Here is a 22,552-nt window from a genome sequence, read left to right as displayed (position 1 = left end):
ATTAACTCTTCAGGTTTTAGAGCAAACTTTAAATATTAAAAATATTTGCTCTAATAAATGTAATGTTTCATTTCTGTTCTTGTTTTTTAGATACTACCATCTATATCCCATCTTTTGATGGCACGTCGTACCTGGAGCTGAAACCTCTTTTGTCCCTTCCACACCCTTTAAATGACAGCAACAATCGACTGACCAGAGCAGAAGACACAACTTTCTATTTGACAGTCAGAACAAGATCAACCCAGGGCACCATCCTTTTTAGTGAGTACAGTCTCCCTTTAAAGTATATTTTTACTTTCTGACTTTTAAAGTATATTTCACTAAAGGGTGCATGTAAGTCCTCAAAGCCTTATCATTTTATAGTCCACATTACAGGCAAGCAGTTAGATAGCTATTATCAAGCAAATGTTTGGGAAAAATATTTAAATAATCTGATCACAAATTTAGTCTCCAAATATTTGCAATCTCTATTGCACAGCAAATCAGAATTTCCATGATGACAGAACAAGACACCAGGTCATGATTCTTTTTAGTCAACTTTGCATATCCCAGAAAAAGTTTACATCCTTAAGGGAGGAGAGGTTTTTTGCTTTTTTCTGATATGAGTCATGGCAGGAATGTCAGTGTGATAAAGGTTTGTGTGCACCTGCACCAGTACTTGGTGAGTCTCATTGTTTGCTGGCATAAAAGAGTTGTGAAGCCACTTAAAAAATAATCCTTAAAAACAGACTAATTAAATAATAAAACTCTGAGCAACAGTGGTAACGTGGTGTCAGCACTTCTGACAAAGAACTGTATAGAAGTCTGCAATGTTGCAATTCACAGGGTTTTTATTTATACAATGAGGATTTACCACAATGCAGAAAATATTGCTATGAGTTTTCATAAATCTTCTGGGTTTCTTTGCACAGATTAACTTTAGGCTACTTAAAATTTAAAGCCACATTTAGTGGCTAGTTTATAGCTGTTGGATAATGGAGCAGTCAAATACATTTTTATTGTTTTAGCAAAGTCAATTCCTGTTTGCTTGTTTGTTTGTATAGAAAAAAAAATGCATCTAAAGGACAATTAAAAGGCTGTTTGCATTTTCAACAACAATAATAAAGGTAGAAAACAAGAAATGCATAAATTTGATAAAAATTCTGTACATTTTCATTTCAATGTCATTGTTATTACTATATTGGTATTTATTTTTATCCATAATAGTTATTTTATTTTGAACGACTGCTATGGACAAAAATTGACAAGAAAAAGCATTAAAAGCCCTTGTCTTTACTAGAACACTTAGTGCTTTTGTCGTAAAATCTTAAATACATTTAAAATTTTCCAAGTTTCAATTACATTTAACTTTAAAACATTTCAAACTTGTTAGATAGAGTTTCATCTAAGGAGGAAAGATTTTGTGTGAGAGGAGAAAAGATCACAGGTACTCCTGTGAAGGAAATCTCTCTACCCATCTTTTGTGGGCACATTGGCAGCTTTTCTGGTGTTTCACAACTGATGATTGAGCTGTAACCTAAACGCAAACAAAAAAATCCTCAAGAGCCGGTCACTCACATGCTAGAGATAACATTGCATTCACCCTTTACATCAACCTTGAGCTCTTCATTGTATCTCTGTCTCTTGCCAGTTCCTTTGTTCCCACACCTGCACAGACACAGACACACACTCCTTTGTTACAGAGGAAGATTGGGATGGGGGGACCAGACACCCTGAGTAGATCCTCTTAACAATAGAGCATTGTTTGGGGAAGAGAGCAAAGTCGTTAGATTCCCCCTGCCCCCATCTTTTTAAGAAGTTGCAAAAAGCCGAAACATGAGAATACTTCATAATTTTTCCAGATTTTTCTTTGTCACATATTAAGGTAAAGCATGTGCATATAATTTTTTTTTTCCAGACAGCTTAGAGGTGAGGTCACCATGCCTTGAGCTATAGGTCCTCTAATGACTTAAAAAAACATCCAAGCGTGTGTCTCACCGGACTGCAGTTGCTGCTCCTCGCTCTAAAAACTGCAGCCACCTTGATTTTTGTGAGTCTGCTCCCATGCTGCACCAGTCAGGTGCAAGTCCAACTAAAGTTTAACCACCATGCATTGTGTGGCGATCATGGGTGATTTATTCCACACAAGCCGGGCACAGACATCATAACATTCATCTTGTTGGTATGGCCTAGATCAACCTGTTATCTGTGACATCCTCTGTAGGTTCGCAGTCTCTGATCTACATTTCCAGGTCTGTTAAATGTTGCTGCGCACCTCAGGGTTAAATGTCTGTCCTTTGATCACAACGTGGATTTTCTAGTCTCAGTAACTATGATAACAGGAAGATGAGGGTCGGGTTAAAATGCTCCCCTGAACCAAAACGTTGATGTTACACTGTGTCTAATTTTAAGCTAGTACATTTTGCTTAGAGTATATTTAATGTTTGAAGTGAATACAAAAATCATTTAAAAAGAACTGAGATAAAATATATATATATCGCTTTTAGTAGTAGTTACTCTATTAAATATTCATATTATTCTTAGAATAATAATTACTTAGCCCTTTTTTGTTTCTCTGGACTGCCGGTGGCTTTCTAAGATGGAGGCTGAGTGACAAAAAAACCCATATATATAAGATACTGACAGTTATTAACACTAGAATGGCTTGAGTTAGTCCACTTTGACATATACCTATTTCGGCTTAGATAGTCCAACTGGCCAGAAGGATTTTATCTAGCAGGTGCTTTTGTTCAGTAAATAGGGCCATTACCTTATAAGTACCCTGGTAATGGCCTCAACGCATCTCACAGTTGCACAATTGTTCCTTAGACTTCGACTTCGACTGACTTTGTTGTCATTTTCAATGCACAGGGTGTATACAGAACGAAATTTTGTTGCATACGGCTCAGGATAATGTTTGAGGTTCCAATGTTGTGAGTAAAATAAAATACAGTATAAAATATGAATATAAATCTAAATATAAAATATAAAGTGCAGGACTGACAGTAAAATAGAAGTTATTTAGCTCTGTACATGTGCAAGGTATAAAGTGGAGACCAGTTTTTGAGTGCAGTCCAGTTAAGAGCTCAGCAGTCTGATGGCAAGTAGGAAAGAGCTGTTTCGGAACCAGGTGGACCTGCACCGGATGCTGCAGAACCTCTTTCCAGAGGGCAGCAGGGAGAACAGTCCATGGTGGGGGTGTGAGGGGTCACTGATGATGTTTCGGCCTCAGGACACGCATCCTGCATCGATGGTTGACCTGACACTTCGCCCTTTTGCCTGAGCTGGGTGTGGAAGGTTGTTGCCGAAGCAGTTTCTCCTTGTGTGCCTTCTTCTCACTCACATGAGAGTTACCGAACTCTTTTGCAAGCTCAACCAGGAAGTCCACCCGTCTCTCCTGCACCCCAATGCATGCCTGATAAAGCACATGTGCATTCAGTGCTGCCATGTCAATCATGTTTGCCAGGTTTGCTGACCAGCTGTCACATAGTGATGGAACCTTGGTCACCCCCCGCAAGATTATGACTGAAATAAATGCCATTAGTTCTTGTGAACTAAATAGGTGAAGCAGTCACCTATTTATCCTCCACAGCACAAAAGGCTGCATGCAAATTTGCATGTGCTAAGTCTCCCAGATTTCTTTTGCTTACACTTTTTGCATGATTTTTTTGAGGTGGATCAACACAATTAATTTGGTTAGTTTATTTCTAAACTGTCATGTTATACCCTCTTAGCTTTATTTCAAAGAGAAACATTACTAATTTCTTTTAGAAAAACCTTTGCATATTTTTTGAAACAGATTGTATGTTTTGCAAACTCTATGTACATTTGGCAAAATGACCTGGATAATGCAGCACAACATCATGGATCAGCTGCAAAAGGTCACATCTCTCCAAAAACTCTTCATGTATGCTTCAAAACTAAACTGAAGAGCATTACCTACAGGAGATCTGATCTCCTGTAGGTATCATAGATACCCACCCCCAACATGGACAATTCACACTCCTACCTTCTGGCCTGATGGTCAACGGCCACATTTACAATTGAAGAAGGGATGCTAATTTGAGCCATCAGAGTTGTCAGGGTGGACTCCGGCCTTTTGGCCCTGTTGAGCCGATATGGGAAGGACTCGAAAACCGAGCCATCTGTCAGCTCATGAAACATAAAAGTAATGGATGTTTTATGTACAGTTGGTTTATTTGAAGGTCAGTTAAACCTTGAATATACATTAGCAAAGTCCTTATCAATATTAGGACAGAGGCCTGGTTCAAGTATCCAATTAGAATTATGAAACTCATTTTTTTACAGCTAAAAATATTCTGTTTTCATGTTTTAGTTATGGTTCGTACAGTTTGGGTTGCTGAGGTCTTAGTGTAGATTATATTACTATACAAATATTCTTGAGATCATTTTTTATTAGCTCCCTGTACTGAATAAATTGTATTCAGATATATAAATTTTAATCTCTCTATTGAAATGTTACAATGGCATTATGATCAACACACCAACCTTTCTCATTTACCTAAAAAAATATCTACAACAGATGTTCAATTTAGAGAACCTTTGTCAAAGTGACTATATGTGTATGTGTGTTTTAGTCTGATAATATGTATACATTTATTTTCTGAGTATAGTGGGTTGAGTTATGGAAAGTGTTGCATGCATTATTCAGGAAGTACTGTTTTGCAGACTCAAATAAAAGGTTTCAGAACAGAGTAGCAGAATAATTGTAAAGCAAAGCTTTTCTATGTTTGCTACTTTAATTACTTGCTTTTTGGATGTGTTTTTAGAACATAAAAAACGTATACACCTGTGGTAAAATGTTTTAGATTTTTTCACTCTTGTGGGAAAACATTTACTGTGTTTGCACATTTACTGTGTTCTAAGTAAATGTGCTCTAAGCCACCCCCTTAGATGTCTTCAAATTTGTTTTAATGTGATAAACCATTACAAAGGTGCATAATGGTAAAGAGAAATAAAAAAAAATCTTTTTCTTAAATATATACTTTTGACCAAAAACAACTGAAAACTCTGGGATATATCTGTTTTTACAACTTTGCATCAATGCTTTGTAGTCTGTCACCACAAGTAACACTGCACTTCTTGGGGGTTATGTGTACAAATGATTTCCTTATCTAGATACAAATACTTGCATTTGTTTTTAAATATTTTAATGGCCTTCCTCACACTTTCCTCTCCTTCACCATCACCAAGGTCAGCTGACCAGAGGTGATTGGGCTTTTGTGGTTGCAGCTTGTAAGTTATGAAACAGTTTGCCTCTAAATGTTAGGGAGGCTCCTTCACCCTCTTGTTTTAAGACTCATAGTTTTCTCTTTCCAAACCCAGCAAATAGTTTGGCCTCAATTGTTGAACCAGTGTTTGCCTAAAACTACCAAACTTGTTTCCACACATTATAAACTCAGCATTTAAGATAAAATGATGACTAAGTGTTTAGAGTGCATCAGCTCTGACCACAGTCTGATGCTGCCACTTAGGTAGATGATGTGTTCAGGGTTATTTGCAGTGAAGGTTTTCTGCCACATAGCTATACACCTGGAAACTTACCTATATATTTACAACCCGTCTTTGGCAACTCATTTTTCTGGACAAAACCCTTTATACTTACGAGCCTGCTCTCCCCTGCTTCCCTCAGGAACAGTTCGTGCTTTCTTGGATTAGCTGCCTTTCTCAGAGAAACTCGGAACAACACGTTGAACCAGCAGCTTTTCTTCTTTTCTCATCTCTTTTCCCACAGTCTGCCTCATCCTACTTACTATTAATCCAATGTCATTCCATGAATGCTTACCTACCTTTTTGAGATCTGATTCAGATTCTTGTCTTCGCCAGGCATTCTCTTGAACCGAGACACAATGAAGATGTATATTATTATTATTATTATTATTATTATTATTATTATTATGTTTGAAACTATTTTCTGCATTTCTGCAAACATGACATGTAGTTGGGGAGTTGTCCTATTATTTTTTTTTTTTAATTTTCATATGATGTATTGAACAGTGCTCTTTTAGGGCTTCAAAATTTGAGATTTTACTTTTTATTCATAAATTCTTCACTGATGTTTCTGGGGTGGCTTCTGCTTTGTTTGATAACTGACTGACTGACTTGACTTTGGAAAGTACACTATTCAGATATGTATTTGTAAAAATATATTCAAATATCTTTTTTGTGTTGCATTTTAACAATTATGCTTTATATTGTGTTGGACCATTATATCAAAATTCCAATAAAACCCATCAAGGTTGTCCTTGTAAACATATGTACACTGGTGATACATTACATTTTATTTTAACTAATTGTGTTTTCTTCATTTCTACCAAATATTATAGGAAAGTTACTATATTCATATTACTATAGTAGTTATTATATTACTATAACTCAATAATGAGATGGAACATTGTAAAGCGCCTCTGGAAGATAACACTGTATGACATCCTGATGAGTCACCTGCGCATTTGTGCTTGAAGTCTAGCTGTCCAAATTGCTTCACCTCCACAATGTCTTAGATTGTGTCATATATTTGGAGCAAGGAGATATCTGGTTAAGTAGATTATCAGTAACTAAATAGCTGAGTGTATAATCTCCCCAATATGATTTAACTTAACAGTTAGCTACCATCATTGTACCATACAAACATTTCTTGCCATTAATATCAGACTTGAAAACTCTGGTAAATTGGACATGAATCTCATAATTTTAGCCTTGTTGTCTCAGGTAAGTTAATTCTTTGTTGTATTTACAACAATGCAGTGGCACATAATGTAGAGGCTTAAAAGAAAAGTGTTAGTCTCATGGTGAAGAGAAATGAGTGTTCAGAAAACACACACAGTTTGCACAGTGGCTTTTATCTAGTAACGTTTCCTTGCTTATAGCACGCTGTCTTTTTCAAATCATACGATGGGAACTGAACAGAATCCTCCAGAGATCAAACATACTAAGTTAATCAGAAAAAAAACAAGCGATATACATTGAGATGTGAAGAATCGCTACACCAAATGTATATTCTCCACCTCCCCTTTCACAACTCTCCCCGAAGCAAATCCATGAGTCTCCCCCTGGACTTCAATTGTCAGATTGAGAGTAGAAAGACTGGAAGGTGGGTTGTGAGGGGGGAGATAAAGGGAGGGAGAGGAAAGGAAAGAGAACAGGTGACAGGCACTGACAAAAAGGACGAATGCTCTGTAAGGTTCAGTGCACAGTAAGAGGGCCACGGAGACGCCACAAAACAATTTCCTTTCAGATAAAAGAATAAAAGATAAGAAACATTGACATCTGTTGTAAATAATATTTGTCCAAAAATGAGTTATGACACTATGCAAAAACAACTGCTTAAAGAGGAAACTATAGGTTATTGTCAGAAATTTATATAAAAATTGCCGTGACTGACTATGCTGTTTTGCTCATTAAATCTAATGACTTTCTTCTAGTTTGGTGTTTTGAAAATAAGTTAGATGATTAAGTGTCATGAGTAATTATGTTTTGTGGGAGCCACATATGTTTTCTTCATGTTTAGATAATTTACCAGTTATCATTAGTTTGTTCTTTTCTTAAAAATGTGCAGTTTGTGTTTCTTCTGCTCGTCTCTCTGATGTTGGACGCAGTAAATGTAATTATTACCATAATTTATGCATTATGGCTCATTCTCCCTTAGTTTTCAAGGTGAATTAAATTTCTCTGTCTATTCCTTTCTGCATCACAAACAATTCCAATACATAAAGTTTTACTTAGGATTCATTAAAATGTTTAAAGTCCTTGAGATGTAGTGCTTTGTTTCTTTCATTTAAAGAAGTAGATGCCTTCAGTTCAGCTTGCAAACAGAGCATGTGTATGCAATTAAGAAGAGACATCGTCTGTAATCGAATCCCTTGCTGGCACCAGTTACAGTACTTTTCGACCAATTAAATGGTCACATGTCATTGCAAATTGCTATTTACAAAGTAGAACCACGCATGAAAATTTTGGAACACAAAGTCATTACATTGACTATTAGTGTGTAATTAGCAGCATTGCAGACTGGAAAAATATGGAGTACCAAACATGTTAAGCTAACAGCAGCCTCTATCTCATAAAGAGATGGGGATTGTATTGATCCCCTTCATTTTCATCAGTTAACATGCTGCCTTGAAACATCAAGCTTAGAAGCTGGTTTCTTTGCTGATGTCTAAACCCCCCACCTATACCATTACAGGACTGCATAGATGACATGCACACTGCTAAGACACAAGGTTGTCAAGCCCACACACCTTCATACTATTTTTAGCTCGCAACATCAACCTACTTCCTGAGATTCGTGGCTCTAACCCTGTTGTCTTTGGAAAATCAAACAGGTCTACTTTGCGCCTACTCAGTAGCTCTCTCTGGACTAGTACTCCCTTGTCACTTCTTCTATTTCAGCTGAAATATCCCCTATAGGCCTTGTTGGAAACACAGAAACATTTAAGGTCTCTCTAACAGGGCAGCATTGCTGCTCAGTCCCCTGCCCTGTAGCCACGTTTTCCTTCACAGTGAGACAAGAGGTGCAGGTTCCCTTTCTGTCTGAGTCTCTCTCAATGACCCGCATTCTAACGTTGTCATGCATTTGTTTCTGTCTGTTCAGACAGCAGTCTGGGGCTGGTGTGAATGTTCCCTCCACCTCCCTTATGAAGACCACAGTAGTTTATGAAGGAGCATAAAGCTGTCTAACACTTTCAAATTGCAATTACTTTTTTGCAGGAATTATGTCATGCAATAAAGTATTGTGACAATAAAGATTACATACCTGACAAATGACTAAATAAATTGTCAGTGGTCATATCATTGTTTTATTATCAAGAACATAGTGGTTGAGAAAGCCAGACTCAAAGCAGATGTGATGAAGCTTTCCACTCAGAGACAGTTAGAGCTTTTCTGGAAACAGAGTGCAAATACAGTTTCTGTCATGATTTAGAATGACAAAAAACCTGAGTTTTAGTATTTTAGGAGTCCCATTTAAAAAGTGAAATTTGTAGATTTCTTACTCGCATTGATGTAATTCAAGGATCTATTTCTGTTTATTTAAGTGGTAATGACTTACAGTTTATAAAAACAAACCCCCCTCCTCCCCGGAATATTAGAATATTAAATATGACCAGTAAACTGAAGTATTTTTTTTTAATCAGACATGTTTATTACTGCTTACTTGACAGGTGTTCAGCACAAAGCCATTAACACCATCCAGTCCAGCTGCAAATGATCATTGCTAAAGAATGTTCACATAGAGCTGTAAAAGTTTTCCTTACTTGCTGTAAGGGTCTGCAAGTAAAATTAAAAGTTGAGTAGAAGGAAAACGTATGGTCAGAAAGTCCTGCTCAAGAAACATGGATAACTGCAGCCTTGAGAAGATTGTGAAGCAAAGCCCATTTGAGAGTTTGGTGGAGATAAGGCTTGGACACCAGTTGTAGTAACAGCATCTAGAGTCACCACAAAGACACATGATTTGGAGAGTCATGTCGTCTGCTGCGTTGTCTCAAGTTAACAAATTTCTACCAGGAGATTTTAAAGGAATGCCTGCTTTCTGATAAGCCTTCTGCGTTGTACAACTATGCTTCTCACATCGTTGTGGGTACTAAGCATTATCTACATAATTTTCAATTCGTTTTAATTCTCTTACGATATTAGTTTCTTATAATGTTGGTTTTGAAGGGATCTGGCTCGTGTTGAGCTCTCTGACTCTATGTATAGAGGCATTTATACAGCAGAAAATACAGCGAAGGAACCTACATATTTTCTAAACAGCTTTTTGTAATAGATCAGTCTTCCTTTTCAGTGGCTCCTTACATTTTTTCCCCCAACCATCCTCTCTTCAAGTACTCCGTGAAATGTTTATCTATCCCTTAGAGAGAATAAATGATTATGTTTCCAGACTTTTCAAATGAACTCTCTTTGCCCTTTGAGCAGATTCCTGTCTGTATTTTTTTATTCATGTACTAGAGAAGGAGGGGGTTACCTTTACTTTTTAAGAATCATGTCCCTGCTGAATTTTTTGACTTTTGTCATATACTGGCCTTATACAAATAAACTAAATTGAACTGAATTGATTTTAAGAAATAAACGTAGCATTGCATGCAGACGGAGATTTTGACATTTTACAATTTCTCAGGTCTGGGTCAGTTCCATGTTGCGGTTTTATTCTTCAAGGGAGGAAACATTTTGCCATTGGCTTGTGTGTGTTGTTGCTGAGGTCACAGCAATGTGAAAGATTCTTGATAAGCTTCTGTCTAGAGAGAGGGAAGCTTATTGGCTGTGAGATGATATTTGTTAGCAGACAGGAGTCCTCCCTCAGGTTTTCATGTGAGGGATATTGATCTCCGCAAGTATGACCTTGTGCTCAACATCCTCTATTTTATTGGCGGACATTGATGCAATATGTAAAGAATCTGTGTTTAAATAATTGAAATAGGGGTATAGCCATAGGATGGCAGAAGTATCTGATAAGGTCAGATTTGATCTACTTTTGCTTTTATTTTCTTTCTTTTATAATAAGCCAAAACTTTTTCTCTGGTACAAAACTAATTTCTTCATAATCTTCTTTCTTTCTCTTTGGCATCACGCACAGAAAGGACTTCCTTCAGGGTCTCAATTTAGTTCAAAGTCATTTACTGTATATTGCAGTTTTTGTCAATGTGTAGAATTTAGGAATAGATAAAACGAAACTCAAACTTTTTTCTGAATTCTATGTTCTTATTGTTTCAGTCCAGGAACAGAACTTTGGGGATCAGTTCCTCCATGTGTCCCTTGAAGATGGACGCCCCATTGCTCAGCTTGGCTGTGGGGACACCAGTGTTTTATATGCAGCTGCTGACAAGAGTATCAATACTAACAGATGGATGCCGATCCTAATCCGGTATGATGTTTGATTCCTTCTGAGTTTGATTCACAAAATACATATTAAACTGGATGTTTGTAATTTTTACAGTTTGGTTTAGAAAGTCTTTAGGATGGGTCTTAACATACTGTAGATATAAACACAACAATTGTGTTATCTATAAATGACAAACCAAAACCAAAAAACAGATAATCTCATCAGCTACAACAGTATTAAAAAACATGGCTAATAAAACGTAGGTATTCAAAACTTACTGACCATTGAGCCATGGATCTATTTGTTCTTCAAAGGTATGTGATGTCCTGGACAAAGCTTTGACTTGCAAAACCTTTAGGGCTCCTAAGTTGCCTGATTAGATGAATTAATTTGTAATCTCACTCATGCAAGTAAGTGGGAAATGATTACTGTAAAGCCAAGTAGCAATATAATATCAACAGAAAAAGTGTTTTGAATAAATGACATGCCCCATGATCTACTTGAACTTCAAAATAAGTTGAAAGACATTTATATTACATTTCTTTATATTTATCAGACTCACCTTGTAATATAACTATAGTAACTATAGATTTCATTGTTTAATCAAAGATGGCATCAATAAAGTTTATAGTTTGAATCTGAGAAAATAGGAAAAATGTACGAGGGTATATTTTGTTTTCGTAATACAATGTACATTATGGACAGGAATGTCATTGTTCTTGTCAACACCAATATGTTTAAGTAATATAAATGGTTTTTGTTAGGCATTTTCCGAATGTAATTTACATAATGCATAAGTTACCAGAGACTTATCGAAATATTCATAATATTTGCCTTTTCATAATACTTGCTATTATTTGATTCATTTTGTTTAAAACATATTTCGTGTATTGACATGAAAGTCACAGATGAATCTATCCTTTCACAATACAAAAGAAATCACTTGACTCAGAAAGATCAGGCACAATTTGGCATGTTGATCTTGATCTCCATCCACTTACACTTCTTTCCCATCTCTTACACATAAGCCTGATAAACAATGCTTCCCCCCTTCACAACTGATCTTTCATCTCTGTGGTGTGCACACTGGCTTATGGCTCATCACTATGGGGCAGAGGGAGCTGCTTGGGGAAATCGACTGCCGCAGAGCTCTGGCGGCTCTATTTATTCTTGATATGTTCAGCACTTTTGATTCATATGCAAATGAGCGTGTGACATCAGAGGTATTTGTCTGAGCACTAAATACCTACTTTCCTCAACTAGGAGTTGACAACACTGAATACAGTCTTGGTAACTTGCAGGTGTCAGCATATGTGTGTTGCAGGGCAGTAAAAGCATTTAAGCATACATAAGCCAGGCTTTTTTTTCTTTTTTTTTTACTCGGCACACGACACCAGAAAGAGAAAACATTTTCCTTTTGCTTTTTGAACAACTACTGTTAGATGTTTTATTCACTCTGTACTCTTAGCAAGTGGTGTGTTGCACTGATTCAGCATTATCAATATGAAGAAATAAGTACACCCCTACTGTGCAACATTAAGTGTTGTGATATGGAAAAAAGTAGTTTTTAATTCTTTTTTTTTTAAGATAAAAGTGCTAAGTATCATTATTGCATACTCCAATTACTTTGTTTAGTTTATTTTATGACAAAAACTTATTACATTTTTGTAAAAGAAAAATAAGAAAGTCAAAAGTAGACATCAAACTATGAAGGAATTTAGTTTTTTCTTCCAGTAGGATTGGTTTTTGGCTGCAAGAATAGTGTTCAGCAGTGTTAAAGCACTCCTCTCTGCTAATCATCTGCAACAAAGGCATAGAAGACATTGTGAATATTTAATCTGTTGTGACACTAAACGTAATTATGAAAGAACAGTTCAAACAGGCTGCAATATAAATGAACTTCAGTGACAAGACTACTGATAAAACGAGCACAGTGTAGCTGGTATTTAGTACATTCCCAGTTTAATATTTGTTAAAATTGCGATCAGCATAGAGATATTGGGTTTCTATTACATGAAAGTAGGCCGTGAAAACAGATTTGTTAAACTTTATAGTGGCAAGAAGAAAGAAAAGAAAGCAAAGTCCTTGTTTAAAACTTAATGACAACCCATGTGAAAGACGGTTTTGTGGTCAGACAATCCACAGAAGAGCAACAATGCAAATTCATAGAACCTGTAAAAAAGTAGACAGTTATATTATATAGGGCCTCTTCTAAGGTGTGTTCCCCACGTTTTCACAATACAGCACTACTATGATGAAAAATATTGTAAATGACCTACACCGCACATTTAGCTTCTTACTCACCTCATCAGTCATATGTGTCTTAATCCATGCTGGGTCAGATAATGTTTGAAAAAAGAGGCAAGGAAAGCAGAGTAAAGCATCAGCCTCGCTACATGCACTTAGCTAAGCCCTGTTGTGATGTTTGGCTGATCCGATCCGAGTTCTTTCACCTCTGGCTTCTCCTAAAATGTTCTTCTCTCAAAAGGTATTGAAGAGAAGTGACTTCACTGAATTGTTTAGTTTCTCTTGCTCCATTTTGCACCTCTAGTCGATCGTCTCCAATTCCCACTGCTCGATCTGTCAATCAGGCGAATTTTATGACAGGCAGCCCCACCGTCGGCCCAGTGGCAGGAGGGTGGTGAGATGCAAATCAAACTGCATTCAAGTCTGTGCGCAGGAGAAAGGCGCCCCAGAATGGTCATATCTCTTGTATTGAGGCAACTTTTAATGAGAGTCTTTGGCCAAAGATTTTTGAAGAAGCACAACACGATAGCTTTACATTATATTAATTTACTACAGAAATTTTGTGTTTTTGTGTGTTTGGCTTTACTTTCAACAGAAATAGTTTAAAGACACTACCGTTGACAAGTGAAAAAAGAGCATTCTTGAAGTGCCCTGTGCTGTCATATCAATTCACAGAGAGGAGTCTGTGGGGTGGGGGAGGCTGTGTCATTTTTCATTTGGGGAGGACATGTTTGCTGTTGGCTAGCGTTTTGATGTCGGGAAGTTTTCTTTTCTTCAGGGACATTTTGGGGCTATACTGCAAAGATTAAATTTCCAGACTGGCAGACTCCAAATGCTCCCCTGGCCATTTTGTGAGGCTGCGTCCATTATTTGGTTGAAACCTGTTGTGCCTGACATTCACTGCTAGAGTAATTTTCATTCTTAATACACACAGTTAGGGATCAATGAGGATGATACATAGCTTTCTGCTGGAACACATTTATTCTCTTGTCACATGCGAGTCCCTGGTAGATATGATTATTCAGCCTCCTTTATTTCTCGGCAGTCAAAGGAATGGAGTCTTTTATCTCTTTAAATGAAAAGCCAGGCTGTTATTTACTATATTTCGACTGCATGATGGAACCACGTCTTTATTAGAAATAGGAGATTTATTAATTTTCTTTTATATGACCTGCTACATTTGACACTTCAAAATGAAATTGTGCACATAAACATTTAGCCCTTACTTCTACATAAGTGCATATTTGTGAGTAAGCCAGATTTCTATTATTTCTTCATCTTGCAGTGTGAAGCTTATTAGAAATGTCCATTTTCAATTGCAGTGTCTTCAATTTCACAGCAATTGAAGAATTGAATAAGTTCAGCTATGAGCACTAAACTCTTCACGGTCACTTCAGACTTCATGGACTGTATCACATTAGAAATCAGTCTGTTTTTATTTGTTAACTGTAAAACATGATCAAGTATATTATACCCAACAACTTATTTAAATCATCTCATATAGTTTTCATTAAAGTTATCAAGCCATACATTTGTATATTAACTTTTATATTTTATTCGGACAAATAAACTTCTACAAATCAGCAATGTTACTGTAGTGAACAGATTTTAAAGTGTTAGAAGGATAAATTATTTTGCTTCAAACACTTCTCAGTTTCATTCCCTTGATCAAACAAGTTAAGTAAGTTAATTAATTCCCATATTTGGTAATAATGTGATAGTTTTCTAACACTATTCTTAATTTGTGGATGCCTTAGTAGTTTCAATGGTAATGTATATATCTATATATCTATATAGTTTCTGTTGAAGACAGCTTTTTGTGGGGATTGTCGTCTTCCTAAAAGGCACCACATGCATCTGCTGATCAATCAGCAGAATCTAATATTAGTAAATTATTTATGAGGCAGACACAAAAAAAACCTGAAAGTTTTACCTGTTACAGATGACAAGTCAAGTTCCAAAGGCACCAATTATAAAGATTCTTCTGTCATTAGAGTCTCCTTGCATGGTAAATGCATTTCTTTACAGACTCCCATTAGGTTTGCAGTAATAGCTTTTTGTTATTTAGAGCCTCAAACCTTGCCTCAAGTCTTATTACCCCTGAAACAGCATGTTCCTATAAGACAGCACAATCATGTTAATTTAAACACTGAGTGATATCAAGCATTTCGTTGACCATTTTATAAATAGCGTGCACACTTAATTTACCCATGGAATTCGGTTATTTACTGCTGCTGTTCATTGACCATTGAGTAAGTTTTCAATGTAAAAATGCACATGTGGGTGTGAGTGTCGCATAGCAACAGCCGCTGTAAGAGAAGGAAAACAGACGTGTGCTGTGAGGGGAAAAAACTGAAAAGACATTTTTAGGACATATCAGGAGTCTGACTTCTTTAAATTAATGCCGCAGAAATCCAGCTTACCAGATTCAAGTCCAGCCTGTTTCAAAAACACCTGTTAATCTGTGTAAGCTTGTTCAATAACAAACTCCTTAATGGAGAGCTGACAGGACTCTTTGGTATCCATCTGTCTTCACTGCTTTTCAGTCTGTGAGTTTATAATGTTTGGGGTAACTTAAATTAGAAGTCAATAATTTCTTAGTACAGAGAAGTTAATAAATCTCTCAAAAGATAAACAGTCTTACTCATTTTGTTTTTTTTCACAAACAGCACATCGTTATTACACTACAGTATGTTTCAGTTGCTTTACATTTTCATTAGACTTAATAACATATTGTGTATTCACTTGATCTTAATATAGAGCATTTTTGTTTTCAAACACACATCAACTCAGCATGACTCCAGATCAGAGTAAGGCGTGTTTATCACCTGCACTGTATTCAGCGTTTTATTGACAAGACCTCCTCTTAAAAGGTTCACTGGAGAGGCAGTCGCCAGCCGTGCCTGCTCACTTTTTGTTTTGTGAACCCCCACAATGCAAAGAGCCTTGCTGTGTGCTGTCTAATTGTATTGCCAAAGATATAATGATAGAACACAGGCTGCCCAAATTAATTGAGGCTTGCCGGTCACAGCACAAATTATGCAGCAAATGCTGCAGTGCTGCGTGTGAGAGCACCACTGCACCATAGCCAGAGCAGAGATTAGATTCACTAAAAGTGTAGATGTTGGTCTGATATATGTTTGAAAATACTTTGAAAAAAATAATTCAACTTCTCCCCCAAAATTGTTCCCTCTTGATGGTTTGTGCTAGAAGGTGTGGAGAATTTTATAAATAATGAATATTAACCATATGAAGGGTGATTTCTGTTTTGTCTTCTTATGTAACTGTTCAGCCTGTTCTACTATGACTAAAAGCATGGTAACAGGTGGTATTTGTGTTCATCATATATGTATAACATATGAGTCAGTAATTATTAATTTGCTCATAAACATTAAGGGTCTAGTAAGCACTATTAACTTCAAATATAATAGTCGCGTATTGGTTAAACGCAAAACTGTCAAAATACTACAAATTTACCATGTTGTGTTCCATTGAATCCTTTTTTAGGAATATATAATATTTTTAGAATAATAAACAGCTAAAAAGGTGTCACCAAAGCCCATCAGTCAGAGAAATATGTTGCAAGGGCACCAGTGTGCTGCATGATGTTTTACTGCCATCTGTTGCCAATACTTTCAGATGTTTTATACAGTAGTAATATTTTAATGATGATTCTCCCTCATTGCTAATTTTCTGCATGGGGACTGTGAAGGAGGCACATTTGATTAGAAAGACAAACGCCCACCTCAGGTTTAATAAATACCTTTGCGTAAAGGTGCAGTGCTGAAAATACCACCTGGTCCCTTAACATTGCAGGTAATATTTCAGAGGTTATGCTCCTGAAAGTTACAGAAATGCTCATGCCCTGAATTAGTTACACACCCGGAGTCTAAATGAAGATTTTAGAGATGACAAATTGCTTATGATTAGATCATTAGCCAGATGAACAAATGCATAAATGATGATTGAGGATGTAAAAAAGCTTTCCACCACATTGTGGTTTTGTGTGCCTAGAGAAAATGAAATATTTACATGTCTTTGTTTGTTTATTTGAAGCTGGGATATTTCTTCTCTTGATCCTTTGAGACCAAGCAGAGGAATAGAGCAAAGAAAACCCAGTTCTAGATTATTTAATCTCTCCATTAAAAACCTCTTTTCCCTCTCTTTCATTCATATATATGGAAGGCCTCATCCATTGTGCGTTTTGTACTGTTTGTGATGTTAATTTGAACCCATAAGGAATAGTTTTAGTTGTCTGGCTAAAAAGACTAGAATAGTTATCTATATAAATAGCCATGTTTTCCTTAGAGCCAGACCAATGTAAATTAGCTGAGTGGAGCATTCAGTGTGCTGACAAGAGCTCATCAGTAGACATCATCCTGTTTGCTTAGGCAGTGAATGTTTTTTTGGAATAATAGAAGGCACAAAAAAATAATCCCCACTGTGCAAACCACTAAAATATGCATCAAACATTTTCAGCAACAGACATTTTATAATATTTCTATGGTTTTTCATACCTTTCTATAGTTCTTTTTGCTTCACAAAGATGTGTACTCATGACATGTATGTGTTCATTTGCACATTGTCATCTAGCTTTCTGAATTTCAATGGAGAGGATATACTTTTCTAAAATATCTTTCCAATCTGTTAATGCTATGCAAATGAATGAAGAATGACAGAAGAAATGGACCAGGCACCCTGGGGACAGTAATGTCTCTCTTCTCCCTTTTCTCTGGACGTTAGGCTGCCTTTCACATATTCAATCTTAAACATGTGTGCATGAATATATGTGTGCATGCAGATATGTGTGTACAAAAGAGCTCTTGTGATTTCCATACCTGTAATTAGTCCTACCTGAGGTTGTGTGTGTGGGATTGCCTCAGGGAGGTGTCCTGGAAGGCTGTTTCAAATTAACAGGAGGGCGATTGCCCTTATTGTTTTCATCTGGCTATTAAAATACACATTTGAGGCTTTCTCCTCATCAATGCGCAGCCAGTCACAAACAGCAGGATGGTCGATTTTGCAGAGTCAAATTAGCAGCTCGGTGAAATACAGCAGCTCTCAAAAGTGTACATAACCCTGTGAAAATGTCAAGTTTTCATTCCAAACCTTTTTCCACTTTTCTTGTGACATATCTTGTACCATGTAATTCATAAACTAATCTGTTTTGGGAGGAAAATTTTAAAAGGAAAAAGAAATTGCAAAAGCCTGGTTGTTGGGAAGAATCTAAAATATTTTTGCCATGATATTTTTGGTGAAAATTTAAGCAGAAATAGTTTTCTCTTTTTCCATTGTTTGGATATTCATTTAGATTTGCTTATTCTCTCTCAAAATAAACACACTTCTAGGTGGAAGGAACATCATTATCAATCTAAATCTTCTGGGGGAATTAAAAATTTTAGGCTTTAACATACAACTTCTAGGCTATTGACCTGAGGTGAATTTACAACAGTAGTCAACAAGAAGTTAAAGTTTTGTAATGGTACAGCCAGAATCTAGAATCATAAAGTGCTTCTTCAAAGTATCAATTTATGTACCATATATGCACTCTAGTGCAACCAGGTTATTGTAGTTTTATGTAGTTTTAAATGACACATTTTATCAAATGGAACTGTTTGTTTTCACTTTAGTTTTAAATGATATATGTCAAATCAATTAGCTGGAGGTTTTGAATTTGTGACTTTATTTAAAGTCACAAAATCCTGGATTTTCATTAGAGGTGTAAACAGGTTTGAGATCTGCAGTGTCATTTATCTCACATTTAAGCAGCAGGGACTACATAAACTTGTAGAATGAAGGTGCCTCATGTGAATTACTTCCCATCACATAATCAAGTTTATGTGAACAATGAAGTCCATATGCAACCTGTCGCAATATTGAGAGCCCATGATTGTATAGCGCCAGCATAAACCAATGATGGATCGAGGAAAGGGAAGTGCTTGACTTTGCCAATGTTGGAGTATGACACAAGTAGACCAGCTACTTAACATTATGGCTACAACATTAATGACTAGTGCAACTGTATATTTCCCCAGAGAGTCCCAGCAGGTCAAATGACAAAATTGTCTTCCTTCTCATTAGGGTTATTGTGCATACATGGTTTTTGCCCTCATTTTTATCATTAATTAATCCTGAGTGACATAATAAGCTCTTACACCAAAATTTGCATTTTGCATGTCTTTGTGAGGCTGATTAGTTTATGTATTTATGACTGTTGTAATTATTAGTAATGTTAATGTAACTCCTGTTTTATTTGGCGTGACAATGTATGTCATTCACTATAGCTTTATCATGTAAATGAACTTGCTAATGACTGCTTATCTCTTTATGTAAATTTCAGATTTTTCTAAGGAGCACTGCGATTTAAAGTATATCACTGCAGTGCTGAGCAGAAACCTATTTTGGTGCTTCTGTTTTATTTAAATCCTGCATCCAAAACATCGTCTGTTTTTGTCGTCTCTCCTGGGTTTTGGCTGGTGGGGAGCGATATAAACGCACCATTGCTCCCAAGCCAATCTACCACTGCATAAAAATCCTCATAAAACTGTATGTAATGTATACCTAGCCAGTTTATGGTATATTCTCAATAGTCACATTAGCAGCTCCATTACTGTGACTGCTTTGTCTGTCTCGCCATCAGAATATTTTCATGCTTTGCTGGATTTATTGTGAATCGCAGATATTGCTTGGATCTACCTTACTTGCTAACTCTCTGAATCACCTCATCTCTCTCTCTGTTTTTTTTCTTAACAGATTCAGCCTTCCTGTTCGCAAACAAGGAGGGTCATGTCGGATTGAAATTACTGCAGATAATGGCACTGCACAGCATCTTGAGGAACTGGTGTCTCACCCTGTGTCAGAGGTATGCTTCAATCACATCAACCATTGCCCTTAATGTCCAGATCTCTCTTTGCCTTTTCTATGAGGTTTATCATAGACTACTGATTGCCATTTATGACTTCCATGCATAAATGGCATGCATGTTTATTCATTATTGCATGAGTAAGCAATAGTGATGCAGCGATAAGAGATATTAGGAAGGAATTTCCAGTCAATTTCTATAAAACTGACCTATTAATGCACTACCGATTTTAGCTTATCTGTTGTTATTCTCTGCTACAAAATTTTAAAACAATCTGTATAGTACAGTTTTCACAAAACAGCTCCAAGTTACAAAGCTGGGTCTCTCAGCTTCACTGAAAATATATACATTTTCTATTGTACATTCAGAGTGTGTTCAGGAATATAAAATCAGAATGTCATGCACTGATTAATTATTACTGAACATAACTGTCTTACTCGTTCTTAAACCTAAACTTCTGTGGGGTGAGGTGAGGATGTTCCTTAATGCGGTTTTTTTGGTCAAATGAAAGGGATTTTCACAGATTGTTTTGAATTCAGAGGCCACAATCATCTTGAATCCTGGTCTGACAATTGAAAACAATCCAGTGATTCCAGGAATAATCCTACTTCACTTAAAGTGCATGTTAACTTTACAACTTCACTTTTGTCCAAGGTACTCCTGTCCTAACATGGCTTTGTAGGTACAAGTACTAACTTTACTAAAGAGTATTTATAAATCTTTAATAAAGTTAAGAAAAACCATCAGAGAAGCTTTGCACTGCTCTACTATGGAGTTTTGTGTTTTTTGTATTAGCTTTATTTAGCACATTGTGACCTACCTTTTCTTGAATCAGGTGAATTTAAGGTGAAGCTAAGTTATCACTGCCTCACTTGTTCTACCATGCCTTGTGATGATCAGGAGGTACAGATAAAGCATTGATGTTGGAGAGTAACCTGGGAATATGCACTCTCACATATTTGATTAAACAGATGATGCTTACTGGCAGCAGCTGAAACAGCGACTGCATTGTTTTGGTTTTTTTTTGTTGTTGTTTTGTTTTTACTGAACTTTGCCACCACTTCTGTGCCAACAGCGACTTTGTTCAAACAACTGACCTACTGATCTCAGGACAGTAACACAATGAATTGCTTCTTTGTTGCCCTTATGTTGTCAAAAGCAGCCCAGTAACAGCCAATACTCGTTAAAAGTAGGTGCACCTGTTATATTTCCCACAGATGATCAAAGTTTACAGGCATGAAAGCACCATTAAGATAGCTCAATAATCAGATGTGACTCATTAATTTCATCTATAACTCCTCTATATGTTATTTATAATTTTGTTTTTCTCGTTCAAAGGCACAGAGAGGGACTCAACCTTCCCACTGGCTGAGCATGCCCCCTCCCTCAGCATGATTTATGGCCTTCTAATTTGAGATGCTATGATTTTTTTTCACATCCTCTTTCCTTTTTTTTTTTATTTTCCTTAAACTTATAACACATTCATTAATTACAGGAGCACTATCTATGTTGCAATTAGCAGGTAGACTGACGGATAACTTTTGCTTGCTCAGGTTACTACAGTGTGTAGATGTGAAGAAGTGGCATTCCGTCGAGTACTCAACAAAATGGCATTAATGACATTTTATTGGAATAATATTCAATATTATTTAAATATATTGGTATTAGATTTATAGATTTATATAGATTTACATTAGATATATATCTAATATCTCTTGGGGTCTACTTATGCATAGAATGGTTATGTTGTCAAAATGACCCTTTCAAACCAGCTAATGTTTTCATCTAATTTTTATTTATATAGTGTAAAATAGCATTCTAGTAATTTTGAGCAAGTTCAATTTAATTCAGCTTGTTTGCATAATACTAACATTAAATGTCATCTCAACTATACAGAATTTAATTTAGTCAAAAGTTGATACAAATCAATCTTCTACATTTTAATACAACAAAGACAACACTTCTTAGTGTGAAAATTGTTACTGAGAGAAAAGGACTTAACTAGTTATTTTTAAGAAGGCTAAGCTGTTTTAAAAACAGAAGCTTGCAGAAAGAAAAGCGAATTTCCTACACATTTTCATTTGTGAAAGACAGGTATTTTGTTTTACTCCACAATATTTCATTTATCAAAGCTGATGTAAAAAAAAAATTAACATTCTCAATTTGAGATGCGCCTCATTTTTTGTTAAGTTTTATTTGTACAGATGAAGCTGTCTAATATTAATCTGAAGGATTTTACTGCATTGGATTTCCAGTGAGGCAAAGACATACAGTTCTGCAATATTACAATTCACTTTTTATCATATATATCTTGTGAATTTTCATTTATGCTAAAAGTAGAAATTGTGAGATTTACAAAATCTGAGATCAAGAATCAGCCACACGTTTTCTGATCAGTGCTTCTCTACCACAAAAAAAAATCTATGTAGGCCCAGCAGATTGTATTGAGGAATTTACTTTGCAGTAAATTCTCATCCTGAGATCACATTCACTTCACAGTACAAACAAGTTGAAATTTTGCCCACTTATACTGAATCTGAACCCCATTCAGATTCAAACACAGTCTGATTCAGACTGGAGTTATATTCACTTCTAATAAAATAGTGATTTATTGTATTGCATTACTT

At 36.1% G+C, this 22,552-nt stretch overlaps 1 protein-coding gene across 3 annotated transcripts in view; it reads left to right on the top strand.

Moving 5' to 3' along the window:
• eys (eyes shut homolog) overlaps positions 1-22,552 on the top strand; it is a 180,253-nt gene that overhangs the window by 122,469 nt on the left and 35,232 nt on the right. For all 3 annotated transcript variants that reach the window (XM_028007727.1, XM_028007726.1, XM_028007728.1), the window contains 3 exons: positions 91-261; positions 10,708-10,858; positions 19,817-19,925. In XM_028007727.1, coding sequence (XP_027863528.1) covers positions 91-261; positions 10,708-10,858; positions 19,817-19,925 — 431 coding nt within the window. The remainder of the gene's footprint in view (positions 1-90; positions 262-10,707; positions 10,859-19,816; positions 19,926-22,552) is intronic.

Source organism: Xiphophorus couchianus, chromosome 22, assembly GCF_001444195.1.
Source record: "Xiphophorus couchianus chromosome 22, X_couchianus-1.0, whole genome shotgun sequence".
Taxonomy (NCBI): Eukaryota; Metazoa; Chordata; class Actinopteri; order Cyprinodontiformes; family Poeciliidae; genus Xiphophorus; species Xiphophorus couchianus.
This window is presented reverse-complemented; position numbering and strand designations above follow the sequence as displayed.